At 45.4% G+C, this 14,261-nt stretch overlaps 2 protein-coding genes across 2 annotated transcripts; one reads left to right on the forward strand and one right to left on the reverse strand.

The window, feature by feature from the left end:
• Nucleotides 1–4,193: 4,193 nt before the first annotated feature.
• PIF1 (PIF1 5'-to-3' DNA helicase) lies at nucleotides 4,194–12,664 on the reverse strand. The gene is made up of 12 exons (XM_083846512.1): nucleotides 12,122–12,664; nucleotides 11,930–12,035; nucleotides 11,654–11,779; nucleotides 11,405–11,558; nucleotides 10,641–10,755; nucleotides 10,464–10,570; nucleotides 9,916–10,055; nucleotides 9,127–9,233; nucleotides 8,267–8,354; nucleotides 7,537–7,682; nucleotides 6,383–6,574; nucleotides 4,194–6,048 (listed from the first exon to the last, which is right to left on the reverse strand). Exons 1-12 carry the CDS (start codon nucleotides 12,614–12,616, stop codon nucleotides 5,992–5,994), a joined length of 1,833 nt encoding a protein of 610 aa, XP_083702638.1. The 5' UTR covers nucleotides 12,617–12,664; the 3' UTR covers nucleotides 4,194–5,991.
• A 45-nt stretch (nucleotides 12,665–12,709) lies between these two features.
• On the forward strand, nucleotides 12,710–14,084 carry CFAP144 (cilia and flagella associated protein 144). Its single transcript, XM_083846543.1, has 4 exons — nucleotides 12,710–12,899; nucleotides 13,174–13,233; nucleotides 13,427–13,530; nucleotides 13,782–14,084. The coding sequence occupies exons 1-4, from the start codon at nucleotides 12,767–12,769 to the stop codon at nucleotides 13,869–13,871; spliced, it is 387 nt and encodes a 128-aa protein (XP_083702669.1). The 5' UTR covers nucleotides 12,710–12,766; the 3' UTR covers nucleotides 13,872–14,084.
• Nucleotides 14,085–14,261: the final 177 nt, after the last annotated feature.

The following is a 14,261-nucleotide window of genomic DNA, read 5'->3' on the forward strand; positions in this document are numbered from 1 at the left end:
CCTATCATCACGTCATTGGACTGGTATGTGTCTAACATGGGTTATAGTCATCTGGCTGCATTCAGCACTAGCTTCATCATAATGCTTCCTGATGGCTTCTGAACAGTCTGCAAGTACGTCTGGTGCCCCAAGATGAACTGACAAACTCATTCTGCAGCAGAGAACAGACAGCAGCTCCTTTTTAACTCGAGCTTATCTCCCTTCTCTGCCCATCAACGCACTGCAAGCTCTACTGAGCCGGCTTTGCCTCAGCACATCCCTACTAGGCATCATTACCTCTGTTATCATACCTTCCCCATTCCACAACAGGACTAAAGGTGCTAGGAAGGTACCGGCCTTGCAACTTTCCCTGATCTTTCAGATAGCTTTTTGACCATGCTAATCTCTTAACGTTCACAATAGTGCATCATATATGGATATATGGAAACATGCTCAGTAACTGATCTAAATAAAGATATTGCCTCTGTATGTCCTCGAGCTGTCTGCATTCCTCATGATTCAGTTTCTCCAATACTAGACTCCTTCAGATGCCACATTCTCCACACCTTCAGTATTTCTCAGCTTAGCTTGATATTCTATTCCGTACCTGGAGTTGTTACAACCTGGCAACACATTGAATTCTCCCTTCTTTCAGGTCTCATGCTGCTGTTTGTTTTTTTTTTTATTTGTTTGTTTTGTTTTAAGAATGCTTCCCAAAGCCCATAGCAAAGGATGTCGGGGGGTTGATGCTTCTTTTCTGCATTATTTCTTGATCCCCAAACTTACCACCATAAGTATGATCTGTGCCTTACAGAAATATTGAATAAGTATTACTTTTGTGACTTTTTGCCTAATGTTTTTGATGCGTTATATTTTTTGAGGCCCTTGAAGACATTCCTAGGACAAATGTCAAAATATGATTATCATTTATTTTGACAATATTTTTATTAAAATAGATAATAGGTCAGAGACAATATTTTTGACCTTGCACTTTTTTGAGATCTGAGAGTGCACAATACTACACAGCAATCTGTCAAAACAATATTCGACCTATAACATGAAATCGAAATTGTTTGTACACTGAGTAATTTTATCCTTTGTTTTAAAAACAAAGGCCACGCATAATATTTGTCCAAAAGTTTAGCTGACAGTGATAGCTATGGCTAATGAAGACAGCAAAGAGACACTATTTTGTGGAAATTTGTCATTTTGATCTGACTGGATCACGTTTTGTTTTTAGTGCGAACTTCATGCTAAAAAACTTTTTACTGCCACAAGTAAAATGGTTTAGATTATTTTAAGATCTCTTTCATCTGGAGAGAAGATGCATAAAAAACGAGCTGTTTCATCCCTTTGCCTAATGCAGAATACATTGAATTTCTGGCAATTAGATATTAACTCATTGCTAGATTTATTTTTTTTTTAATTTATCTTGTATTGCAAAATGTCAGTTGAAAGTATCCGGTATAATTATAATCAAATATTTGTTTTCAGGGTGCCCCAATAATCCAGCGCAAACATGAAGGGAACTTACCTAGAATGTTTTTACAGAACAAGTTAAGGACCAAGATGATCACTACACATGACTTCCAAGATGTATTTTAAAATTTAAAAGCTATTTTTTAAACCAAGTTATTCTCGTATTAATCCACATAAATGATTTTCATTGAATATAAACCCATGCAGTCTTCACCTGGAGATGTGTGTTGCCTCTCCTTTGTGAAAAATTAGCTGTTACAATGTTAAGGAGTTTTACCTATACTGAGTGTCTAGCTTCATCTGCAAAATACATTAAATCCTCTCTAAGCTGATATTTGATAGTATGGAATCACAGAACTTTCCATAAGCAAAGCAGGATCCAGAATCATTGAAGACCTAGACTAGCTTCTAGCCCCCAGCTGAAAGGCTGAGCAAATGACCCTATAAATCTCAGGGTATTAATCATATTATGAAGAAAAAAAAAAAAAAATAGTGTATATCTACAGAAAATTGATATAGTTCAGTAGGAAAAGTATATGGAAGATGTGATTCATGTGCATATCAACCTGGGTGCCTATTTATTTATTGTAAATAATACAAGGAAAACCCCCTAAAGTGCCAGACTTCATATGGTTAGGAAAAAAAAAAAAACAACACACACACACACACACACACAAAATAAAAAAAAAAAAAAAACACTCAAATTTCTGTCGGAGGCATTTATTATCATAGTTCTATATTCTTGCAAAAAGATTACAGCAAACAATTTAGTAAAAACACACATTCAGGTTACATTTGGAATATTGTGAGCTTAACTCAGTTGCCAATAGGTTGTTGGTACTATTTAAGATGTTCTAGGTGCCTACTTGGCCTTCAGCTGCCATTCCGAAGGCCTCTCATAGGTTCTTTGTCACATCTGATAGCCACCTGCACTGACATCATTTTTTTTTTTAATTTAGGTAGCAGAATAATTATAAGTGAAGTTTACCATGGGACTTACCAACTTATTTTGCTCGTATAACCAGATTTCATAATTTAGTAGCCTAACTAAAAATTCTTTTCAGAATCCTTATAATTTGTAAGAGAAACAAGCATAAAATAATCACACAGGAAATAGTGAGATAGAGATTTTACACATCTAAATGCAATCTCTAGTAATTCAGGTCTTTTCTCATGCTAATAATTCAATTGCTGAGATTTAGCAGCAGAAGACAATTGCATGTCACCAAGTGGTATAATACAAAATGAGAGACTTTTAATATCTGTGAGAAAAAATAATGTTATTAGCATTCATAGCAGAGCCTTTAATGTACTGTATTTCCATTACTTAAGAGTAGCATTTGTTTGATCTATTCAGAGCAATTCGGGATAGGGGAATCTAATTCATGGACTCAATAACGTTATAGCATCTGAGACCAAGAGGAATATTGCTCCCTTTGCTGCTCACCACAGAATTTCTGGGTACAGACTGCAAGGACGTACTCATGTTTAATTATTATGAAAATGTCACATAAAAATGAGAAGGGAGTTAAATCACTGTACAAAGATTTAAACTGGAAGCCGATTGGGTTTTAATAACACCCTGCATGTGAATTATGTTTCCAATAACACATAAATGTATTATGAAACTTTAGGCAACATAAAGCAGTTTCCTATGGCTTAATGTATTTGGAAAGAGAATGGCTGTACTTGTGGTAACAGAAATACCAATTATGAATCAAACATGTAGTTTAATTCACTTTATTATAGCTGTGGTTGTTAAGGCAAAAGCTGCGTTTAAATACTTTCTCCACAGTTTGTGAAAGTGGTGAGACAACGTTCATTCCCTCATATTTATGGGACTATAATAAACCACAGCTATTCAACATAGTGCCACACACCCTCTCAGCTTGTCTCTTGTTTTGACGGTGCTCCAGAGCCCTTGCACCTCTCCCCTGCCACCCACCACACAGGGATGTCCATCCCCTCCATCTTAGGCCCTTTCCCCTTTGGCACACCACCGCACCTCCAGACTTACCCAGTGTATTCAAGGGTGCAGATGGTACAAGCAGCTACAGGAGAGGGTAGAGATGCAATTTCAAAGGAAACCAACACACTTGGTGCTTGGTGCGTGGGGTCTCTGTGACGGGTGGCCGGGGCTGCCCAGGGCCTGACAGGACAGGACTGGGTCGAGCCAATTCCACAGTAGGCCCATGACAGCCCAGCCCCAACATTGGTGGTGCCCCTGTGATAATTTGTTGAAGAAAGGGGAAAACACCTCATGGCAGTGAGATGTGAGGGGAAAAAACGTGTGAGAAACAGCCCTGCGGACAGCAAGGACAGAGGAGGAATGGGAAGAGGTGCTCCCCGCGCTGCACCTGGGGCTCCCTTGAGGCCTGTGAGGGGGTCACACCCAAGCGGATTTTCCTGAGGGAGAGCAGCTTGTAGGGACAGTCCTGCTGGAGCAGGGGGAAGGAGCGCGGAGCAGCTGAGAGGATCCTCTTAGGGACCGACCCCAGCTCCTGTTCTCCCTCTTCCTGTACCACAGGGGGCAGTAGTGTAGAGGAGGTGGTAGCAAAGTAATGAAGTTGAGTCTGTAAATAAAATAGGGGTGGTGGCAAAGTGTTTTTCTGTTTATTTTTTTGTCTGTTTCTGACTATTCAAATATATTTTAACTGGTAACAAATAACATTTATTTTCCTCAAGTTGAGTCTGTTTTGCCTGTGAAGGTACTTGGCAAACAATTTAATTGTAAGAAGATTTTTACTTCATAGAGATGGCTGTTTTATTCTATTAAAAAAGCAGCATCACAATCCTGACTGCAGTGGAGCCGTGACAGAGGCTGACAGCTCATATTTGTCCTAACTGCCCCTTTTAGGATTTAAATAGCAGTCTTCAACTGCAACCTACATCTGCTTTAGCTGGAAGTGAGTGAGAACATCCAAAATTTACAGAGACAAACCCCTTTCAGCCTCAGGACAACTGCCAAGCCATCATAAGCCACTTCTATTCTGTTTCCACTGTTTCACCTCTGAAAGGGCAACCCTAATATTTCACATATATTTAATATTAACATGAAAGTTAAACCTGGAAGGGGTAATAAGTTCTGATGTTTAGCTCTAACCTCAAATCAACACCAAAAAAAAAAACCCACACACACACACAACTGGTAATGTCAGTCCTTAACCCATGAAAGCGGCGGTTAAGGCAGCTGCTTCAAGAAGATCACAATAGTTTATTTGCGTTGTGCATAATCACCCTTCTTAAACTCTAAGTTATCTTGTTATTATAGGACTTTAATGCAGGTTAAAACCCTTTAAAATCTCTTATCTCATTACTCTTCTCATCTGTCCATAAATCACTGTATTGTGTATGACAAAAAATGGCTGGTGTATCCTTTGTAACAGTCTAACCCAAGAGTAAACATCATTTTAACAGACATTACTATTTCACACTATTTCTGCATATTAAACATTTAAAAAGATACAAGTTACTTAAGCAATATGCTGAAATACAAAGGGTAAATCTTCTCCTTTATTAAGGCTTTAAAAAGACAGTACATTAGTTCTGTTCAGCCCTCCTTTTGCTGAAAAAAGTGGTTACGGTTCACTTCCCATGTCCTTGGCCATTTCCCTATTACACACTCAACTTCCACCTCACTAGCTATGTGTTAGTTCCAACAAACCCCCTCCCCTTTGAAAGAACCTCACGTGCTTAAACAAAAGGGGGGCCCATCAGCACCTCTCTCTGCTCACTCCCTTCTTGCTCTGGGGTAATGGATCTTCCCAATTCTTGTGGTTCCATGATTATGGGTAGAAAATGTAGGACTTGTTCCTAACTTTAACAGTGCCAGCTCATCTTGGAAGGATTAAAAAAATAAAATCATGTGTTACCGTACACAACAGGCTAACAAAATGAATGCATCAGCATAATAGATTACACAACTTTTTACAGTTTTGTTTGTGGATGAAGTTGTGCAAAGCCTACTGGTGTTAAACATTTGAAATGCAAAAACATCCCAACATGCAATTTGAAGCAATAGCCTAGCTCCTGGCAGCTCCACACTTCCAGGAGAATCACATGTACTCCAGATACTTTGCATTGCTTTCCCCTCATGTCAGCAGCTCTAGTGAACAGGTCCAGATCATTCAGGCAAAGGGGACACAAACTTCCCATCTCCCAGCTGTGGTATACTTGAAGAAAAAAAAAAATACAAGTTTCGCAGTCCACATATGTGCAGGATAAAAATGCAGCCAGGACAGAACCATAGGAAGGTCCCTCAGCAACATCCTTGTTCAGTCATTTTGTTTGCTAGAGTCACACTGGAGACACACAAGTGCTTGGGACTGTGGACCCAGAAAGGGGCTACAGAAGACTTCTAGATTTCAGAGGCACAAGACAGGGACACTTCTATACATCCAGAGTCAGCTGAATGAAACAAACATTTAAAAAAATATCTTTTGAATTCATCTACATTATCAAATATACTCAACAGCAAGATCGCTGCAACTCAACCATATGCGTTGATGCCTCATAGAGGCCAGAAGAGCATTCTCAGCTGCTTTTCCAGTTCTCTTTTTCATCAGCATCTGAATGGGTACGTAGTGAATCCTGAGGAGGAGGAAAAAATATTAGAGATTTCTTGTTTGCCACTTCCTCTTGTTCCCCTTTACTCCTTACTCCAGCAGGAGGATCAAAGAATCCCACCCACCCCCTTTTTCCACCCATGTGGCCAGGAAGCATTATATAACCCCAACACTGCAGGAGATTTTGCTGCTGAGAGCTGCCCTACTACATTCCCCCTCCCTGTGGTTTCATTTCTCCTGCCATTACAAGTTTTAGTTTGAACGATCTTGCTTAAGTAATAAAATAAAGCATCTCAGCCCAGACACCTGTCATCCTGGTTGCACAAGGCACTCTTTGCTGGCACAGGATTTTTCTTTACCTGGGTTAGAAGTTGATGACGTCTCAGTTGTCTATAAAACTGCAACACAGAAGGATCAGCTCTCACTACTTTTGGGTCAAAATCCAGAACACGGAGACCTGCAAGGCTACGGGCTCGAGAAAGGGCTACATAAGCCTGCCCACTTTCAAAGACGCGAGACAGGGAGATTTCCACACAATCTAGAGACATGCCCTACCAAAGAGAGAGAAATCTGTTATACAGCACACACAAAGAACACCACATTGCATCAATACTAACCTATCCTGTGAGTTTGTCAAAGGCTGTACCATCATCAGTGTACAAGCCTGATGAGAAAGGAGGTCCCTTGTTTGACTATATATTTAACTGATTAAAGGATGGGAAACAGCAGAAAGAAAAGTCAGTAAATTGCTATCAGACAGTAGGATCCACTAACTCTTACAAGCCTGTTATTGTGTGAAATTCTACAAATCCCATGAACCCAACACAGCAGGGAAGGAAGTCCCGCTGTTTCCACTCCTAGTAATTAACTGGAGGAGACATCATTCTCAAGCAGTCCATCTGAGAGAGGGTTTGGGTTAGTCCTGGCACACCTTGCCTGCATCAAGAGAAATTCCAGGAGGCAGCAAAATTTACAACGGCTTGGGAACAAGCTCATAGATCTCTTATACTGAGAGGAGTTTATCAGACTGTATGAAGTATTCCAGGGAGGTAGGAACTGTGTGAGTTACATTAAAAAAAAAAATACATAAAAAGGACAGTTTAGCCCAAATAGCACAGCTGTGACTACTGCAGCTTCCTTGGGTACACAAAGCAAACCTCAGGGTCATGAATGCTGATAACTAACAAGGAAACACAATCCTGAACAACCCACAGCAGTTAAGCACTGCTGATTTACAGTCCAACACCAAGTATGTAGACAGCAGCACCATTATGGAAACTCTAGGATCAAAGACAGGCTAGCAATACTACTGCCTACCAAACTAAGCTTATAAACAAGCATCATGAACAGGAGAGATGCTGCCTTCCCTGCAACTAGAGACATACATACCCCAGAGCTTCCCCACAAGGGCCTTTCATTTTTCCTTCCCATTTTACCAGCAATGCAAGCTCACCCAGGAGAGAAGGCTTATGGCAGTATACGAGCCTCTAGATAGTTGTATAAGAGCACCCACCTGACTCTTGTGAATGGAAATGGCCCATGCCAGTTTTAGGGGCAACTGTTGGCGACTCAGATGAACTCCAGGTGGCCCTTTGAAGACCCACCTCTCCATTTTGATGACTTGTGTGACCCCGCAGAGAAACCTCACCTTAGGCAGCCCTGTAGGAATAGAAAGGAAAGGGAATAGGAGAAAAACAAGGGTGTATTCCTGACACTCAACAGCAGGAAGCCAGCAGCCTTAAGAGCTGTTTTTTTCTTCTATCCCATACCAGTCTTTCATGAGTTTTAGGGCTACCTTAGAAAACGTCATTAAAAAAAAAAAAAAAAAAGAGCCCACACATTAAGTAGGATGTCCTGAAATTAAATTTGGGACTTACTTAAGCAGATGAATTCAAGTCAGATAATTTATCAGTTGACATGCAGAGAAATACATGTTGCAGGTAACAGAACATTATTCTGAGAAAAATGAAAACAACCAAGACTTGTTTCAACAGCACAGAAGGAAATGCAAAATGAGCAAACATATCCAGAGAATAAAGAGAAGCAAACATGGGAGGCCTTATAGATTAGGCTGCAGCTGATGCAGCAGATGACATGGCAGCTCATGAGAACCACAAACCTCTTGCTGCAGAGATCTCTTCCCTGCTTTCCCTCAGATTATTCTTAAACAATAAAGAAAATTAACAAGTCATCTGTAGTCCATTATTTTATTTTATTTTTTAAGAAAACAGAGTTTACTTTACCCTTCTGATCACTTTCAAACCCCACAACAACTCCTCGTGCTCCATTCACCAGCCCTTGAGACACATCCAGATTCTTAGCTAGCATCACCTACAGGGGGAAAAAAAAAAAAAAAAATCCCTTTCTAGCCTGTTTAGCCACCTCTGGCTAAGCTTCTAGCCAGAAAGCGTAAGCATGGCCATGTTATCCTATTGCAGAATAGAGCATAATCTCTGATTAAACTGAATTTATTGCACAGCCTTCCCTTCCTAGGATTCCCAGCTACATCATTCTGCAGCACTGAACACTTTTCCCTTGAGCTGCTTCTGTCCACAGCTGCAATGTCAGATTCAGGGAACAGGTTTCCTCCTCCCAAATGACAACAAGCTTAGACATGTATAGTTTCTGGGAACAGCTGAGGAACACCTTCCAAAGGCACCCAGTGGTGCTGCTTTAACACAACCCGTTCTGCTTTGACAGCCCCAGCACACAGCAAAGAGCCCAGTACTTCACATTTGGCAATCTGTGTCTTGCTCTTACAGGTCAGGAAGGCTGCTATACCTGAAGCTGAGACTGCAGGCAAGGACTGCCTATACCCTCTGCTTCCTGGAAGCTTCTGTGCGTGATGGGAAATGTGTGTCAAAGTCCGAGTGCTCACCACTGTCCATGGGACAGGGACCTGAGCTCAAATCAAGTCAACTTCTGTTTGGATTTGAAGCAGAAAGGACACAAAGACTGGGCTAGTCTTCTGTTGGTATGGTTTTTCCATACATAATCTGCATTCTATACATTAATCTACTGTATATATTTATCTGCTGTTTATTTTTCTTACACCACTTGATCTGCTGGACTTTCCCAAACAAGCATACGTACACACACTCACCTGAGCTCCAACCTTTAACACAACTTTACCACCCACAGGACACTGAGCATCAATTAACTTCACGAGCACTGGGTCACTGTCCAAAGCCTCAAAAGTGTGCACTTCTCCTGTTAAGGAAAGAAAGGAGTCACAAATTACAGCCATTGGACATAAGCTATGCAGTGTCTGCAGGAGGCTCAGCTTGTATTTCTTACAGCAATTCCTCTTTCAATATCCATTCTCCTCTGCTGATATGACACTTTCACACAAGCCCTGTTACATCCAACAGTGAAAAGCTCATTGGTACCCCTCCTCCCAGCACACCTCCCAGAGCACGAGAAGGCTCAGGAATTAAAGACCACCAATTAAACAGGAATTGATCAGTTGCCACTTTGAGCATAGAACCAGTTCCACTCACTGCCAACACCAGATCTCCAAAGACGACTAAGGAGGAATCCTTGGTCCTGACAAGGAGGCAAAAATGAAACAGCCTGATAACTCAAGCAGCATCGGTTAGACCATGGCCTGAAATGCTACAGAAGGAAGAAGCAGGGGTGTGGAGGCACTAGTGACCCACCCTATCCCATTGCAAGCAATAAGTTCACTGTCTACTGCACACTAAGAAGTAACAAAGTGGATTTAAAAGAAATTTGTGAAATTTCTCTCCAGGCAGCTCAACTCCTACACACACAGCTCAGACTAGCACTGCTGTGCATGACAGAACACCGATTCCTCCTGTCACCGCAATATCCCCATTGCATCCTCTTAGAGCTCAGCCCTGAAGCCAGCAGCTTCCTGCACAAAGGTCACCTGATAGCTGTTGCAAGCGTTTCTCATTAGTTAGTTCTACATCATCTTTGTGCGTGCAGAGCCGTGTAGCCAGGATCCCATCACGCTCAGACCTGTTGGTAGCTGTCTGCATCAGCAGACTGGTAACCTCCTCTGTGCACCTGGGGATCCAAAAAAGGGGATTATTATTGAAAGGGATCACGAACGTGTCTTGAGCAGCAGCAACTCCCACATCGCTACATCAGGCTTTGCAAGCCCAACCAAGAAGGGTGGAGAGAGGTAACTACACAAAGCTGGAGAGCCACACAAGTGTGTGCCCCAGTCCGTTCCCAGCCATTGCCAGTTTGACATCCATTGCATTCCCTAGCAGAAGTTGCAAACAGGGAACCTAGAAAGGGTCCTTCCTTACCATAGCAGCATACAGTAAACCACCTTACTTTGACTAATGTGTTCATAGCTATTGCCCCCAGCCCCACATCCCTCACAGAGAACACGAGGAAGAGGTGACAAATGGCTCTTGCCTCTGCTCCATCAGCAGGGAACAGAAAGAGAGCGGAGTTTCTCCTCACCTGCCTAAACGGACTGCACTCAGGAGTGAGATAAACGTCTTATCGGTCTGTCTCCGCACTTCAGTGAGCTCCATGTTTATGTGGATGCATTTCCTCCAGCTTTTTGCCTGGCAAGTCATTTTCTTGTTAAGAAAGGACTGACAAAGTATGAGGGCAAGCTTAGGGACAGCTTTCTACCTGGAAGCAGAACTTGATTTCTTCATTAGCCTTGCACACTGGGGGTAGCTGCAAGAAGTCCCCACAGATGATTAGCTGAATTCCTCCAAAAGGCTCATCCCGTTTCCTTACTGCTCTGAAAAGGAAAGAAGAGAAATTCTGAATGCCCTCCAGGACTTGACCATAGTCAAGTCTCAGAAGTTACTTCTCTGAAGTTACTTTTCTGTCAGTATGTTCAAACACTTGCATTAAAAGATGGCTATCCTCAGCCGTATGAGAACAGTTGAAATAATTAAGCAGTACATTCATTTTTGTCTGTGTATCCACCCAAAATGTCATTGTCAGTCTTTGTTCCTCAGTAGCTGTTACAGCTGCTTCCTGCTGCTCAATGTTCAGCATCAAGACAAGTTTATTGGTTCACAGTGCAAGCTCCGGTACTGTGACATGGAGTCAGAAAGTGCTGGGAGCCTGAGCTGAAATCCAGCTTTGACCTGGGATAAACACAGCAAGCTTGGTCCAGGAAACAAGAAATAAATGCTAGGAGCAGAATAGACAACTGTGTTCTAGACTCAGCTCTCTACAGACAGCATATCACTCTGAAGATGGAAACTGCAACCAGAACAGCCAGAGCTGGGAAGATGTGGACACAATCAAAACTTATCTCAAGCAAAAGGTCTGTCCTAATGCTGGCTATGATATCAGGCTTTCCTTTCAGAAAAGAAGCAACCTGAAAGTATAGGAAAACTCACTTTTTTTTTTAGTTGTTTGACCTGACGATCACTCACCTCGCCACTGCCTCTAGCTTGTCAAAGAACTTGCCATCCACCATTGAGATCTCATCGATAATTAAGTGCTGGCAGGCCAGCCAGTGCTGGCGCACTCCAGGTCTCTCTGCCAGCTGGATACACTGCTCTAGCGGCGCCTTCCCAGAGCCAATCCCTGGCAGGGGAGAAGAAAGCAAGCTTTGGGAAGCTCCTAACCTCTTGGGTAGGGAGCGGGAGCCCTCAGCTCCTTGATGCTTGGCCGACCTTTACCTGCAAAGGCGTGGAGCGTCGTGCCACCGATGTGGCAAGCTGCCACCCCGGTGCTGGCTGTGGCATAGGTGCTGTTCGGAGGGAGGGAGCCCACGATCTTCTTCAGCAGGAACGACTTCCCGGTCCCTAGGGGGAGGCAGAGGAAACCTCTTTCACCGCCGGCTCCCCTCCCGGGGCTGCGCTCCCTCCCGGAGGGGAGTCAGAACCGCAGGGGCGCGGGAAGCGGCAGCTCGGGGCCGAGGGTTTCCCCCGGTGACGGCCTCCCCCGGCCCTCACCCGCGCAGCCGGTGAAGAAGACGCCCTTCCCGCTGCGCACCGCGCCCAGCACCGCCTCCTGCTCCGCCGAGAGCCTCGCCGGGGGCCGCCGCTCCGCACGGGGCACCTGCGGGACGGGAGCACCGTCAGGGCGGCGGCGGCTCACCGGGGCCGCCCCGCCCCGTCCCGTCCCGTCCCATCCCGGGGCCTCACCTCCGCTGGGCGCTGCCCCGGCTCCTCACCGCCACCCTCCCCCCGGGGGCGGCCGGGGCGGCGCAGCACGTCCCGCTCCCGCAGCGGGCTGATGATGGCGAAGGCGGGCGGCGGCCGGGCCAGCAGGCGGGGGCAGCGCGGGGCGCCCCGCGGCCCGGCGGCCAGCTTGTGCCGCAGCAGGCGGAGGAAGCGGCGGAGGGCGTCGGGCGGGCAGTCGGACAGCAGCAGCTGGGCGCCGCCCGGGGCCAGCCGCACCGCCGCCCGCCCCTCGCCGGCGAACCGGGCGAAGAGCCGCACGGCGTCGCCGCTCAGCGGGAAGCTCAGCGCCGTGCCGGTGCCGCTGCCGGTACCGCCGAGCACCCGCAGCACCGGCTGCCGCAGCTCGTTGCGGCCCAGCAGCACCAGCGCGCCCCGCACCACGCGGCGCCGCGGGGCCGCCCCGCCCGGCAGCGGCTCCTCCACGGCCACGGTGCAGCGCAGCTCCGCCGCCGCCATCTTAGGGCCGCCGCCCGTTCAAACCGGCCGCGTGCCGCCGCCGCCAATCAGCGCCGGGGGCTTTAACTCGGCGGCCAGTAGGAGGCGGGCGGGCGGCCGAGCCGGGCGTTGCGTCACGCGTTGCTAGGCGGCGGGACGCCGCGCGGAGCCATGGCGGCCCGCGGCGGGGAGCGGGAGCGGCCGGACCCGGTGCAGCTGGACCGGCTGCTGGGCGAGCGCGTGCGGAAGGAGCTGCGGTGCCTCAGGCTGCGCACCGAGCACGGCCTGAACCCGCTCAGACGCGGTGAGGCGGCCGGGCCGGGGCCCCCGGGGCTCAGCGGGCCGTGAGGCACCCCCGGGCAGCTCGCCCTCAGCACCCACAGCCATGGCACCCAGGGCGTGCTTTCCCCTTTCCAGCTGGGAACTCTCCTTCTCAGAAGCTGCTTTTCCTTTACAGCTTCAGAGAAATAGTTGGGCTCACACTGGGGAAATAACCACAAAGAACGTTTGCAGTGATAGATAACCTATACCTGGTTGCGATGCTAAATGCACATTAAAGCAATTAATTTCTTTTTCAGTTCACACGGTCACCAAGAAGCCTATGTCTTGGCACGACAATATAGAAGAGCCTGCAGATGGTAAGAAATCTCTGAATCACTTGTGATAGCTATGAGAAAACAACCAACTGCCTCCCACCTTGGCTGTCTTGCTATTGTTTGGATAGGGTTGAGACATCCCACTCTGGCATACATCCACACCATTGATTTGTATTTTGTTAGGTTTTAAACATACTACCTACCTTTCATTTGTATTTGTCTCTTAAACCAACAGAAAAGTTTCTGAATGTTATTCATCATGCTGCACTGGAGCCAACAAAGAAATATTCAGAGCCACAAACTGAAAGCCAGGAAATAGGCTGGAACACAACACCTTTGGTGAGTAGAGTGCTTAAGGATTCAGCTCTTTGCACAAGTGTGGGGAAGTAAGTTTATATAGCCAGGATTCCTAATGCTGTTTCAAAAATGAAATTCTCCTTTTTCACAAGGTTCGACTGTACTGAAATAGTGAACATTATATACTAAGTGGTACTCTACTCATTAGCTTTTTTTAGCACATCACTCGTCTCAGGAGGGGCTACTACTCGTTCTAGAAAAGCACATGACTCCAGCCTATAATTGTTTTCCAGATCGATGTAGACCGCACTGATCGCAGACTCTACTTCCCACGCCGGAAAACGGAGATCACTAAACTAGGTAGCTGCCGTGTAGCACCTTGAAGGAGCAGTATGAGAAGCTGCAGTAGGAGAATGGCAAAGCCACACAACGTAGACTGAGGCAGTTAATGACATATAATGCGTTAGACCCTGTTTGTTATTAGGTGAATGTGGTAGATTCCTGGCACCAGAAGATTGCAAGAAAAGGGAGGAGAGAACCCATCTGTCTAGATTTGCAGCCTGACAATAGTTACAGGAATAAACCTATTAATAAGACCTTTACATTTGTCTTGCTGCTGTTTCCAAAACCATCTACACGAGTAGTCTAAGAAAACTCTTCAACTTTTTGACAGGTTTCAGACTTCTCATTTTGACATGAGCAACATGACCCAGAATTCAAGTTCACAAAGTATGTATCAACAGCAGCTGTGGAAAAAGCTGTCAGAATGAGGG

Source organism: Anser anser, assembly GCF_964211835.1.
Source record: "Anser anser genome assembly, chromosome: 8".
In the NCBI taxonomy this organism is placed as follows: Eukaryota; Metazoa; Chordata; class Aves; order Anseriformes; family Anatidae; genus Anser; species Anser anser.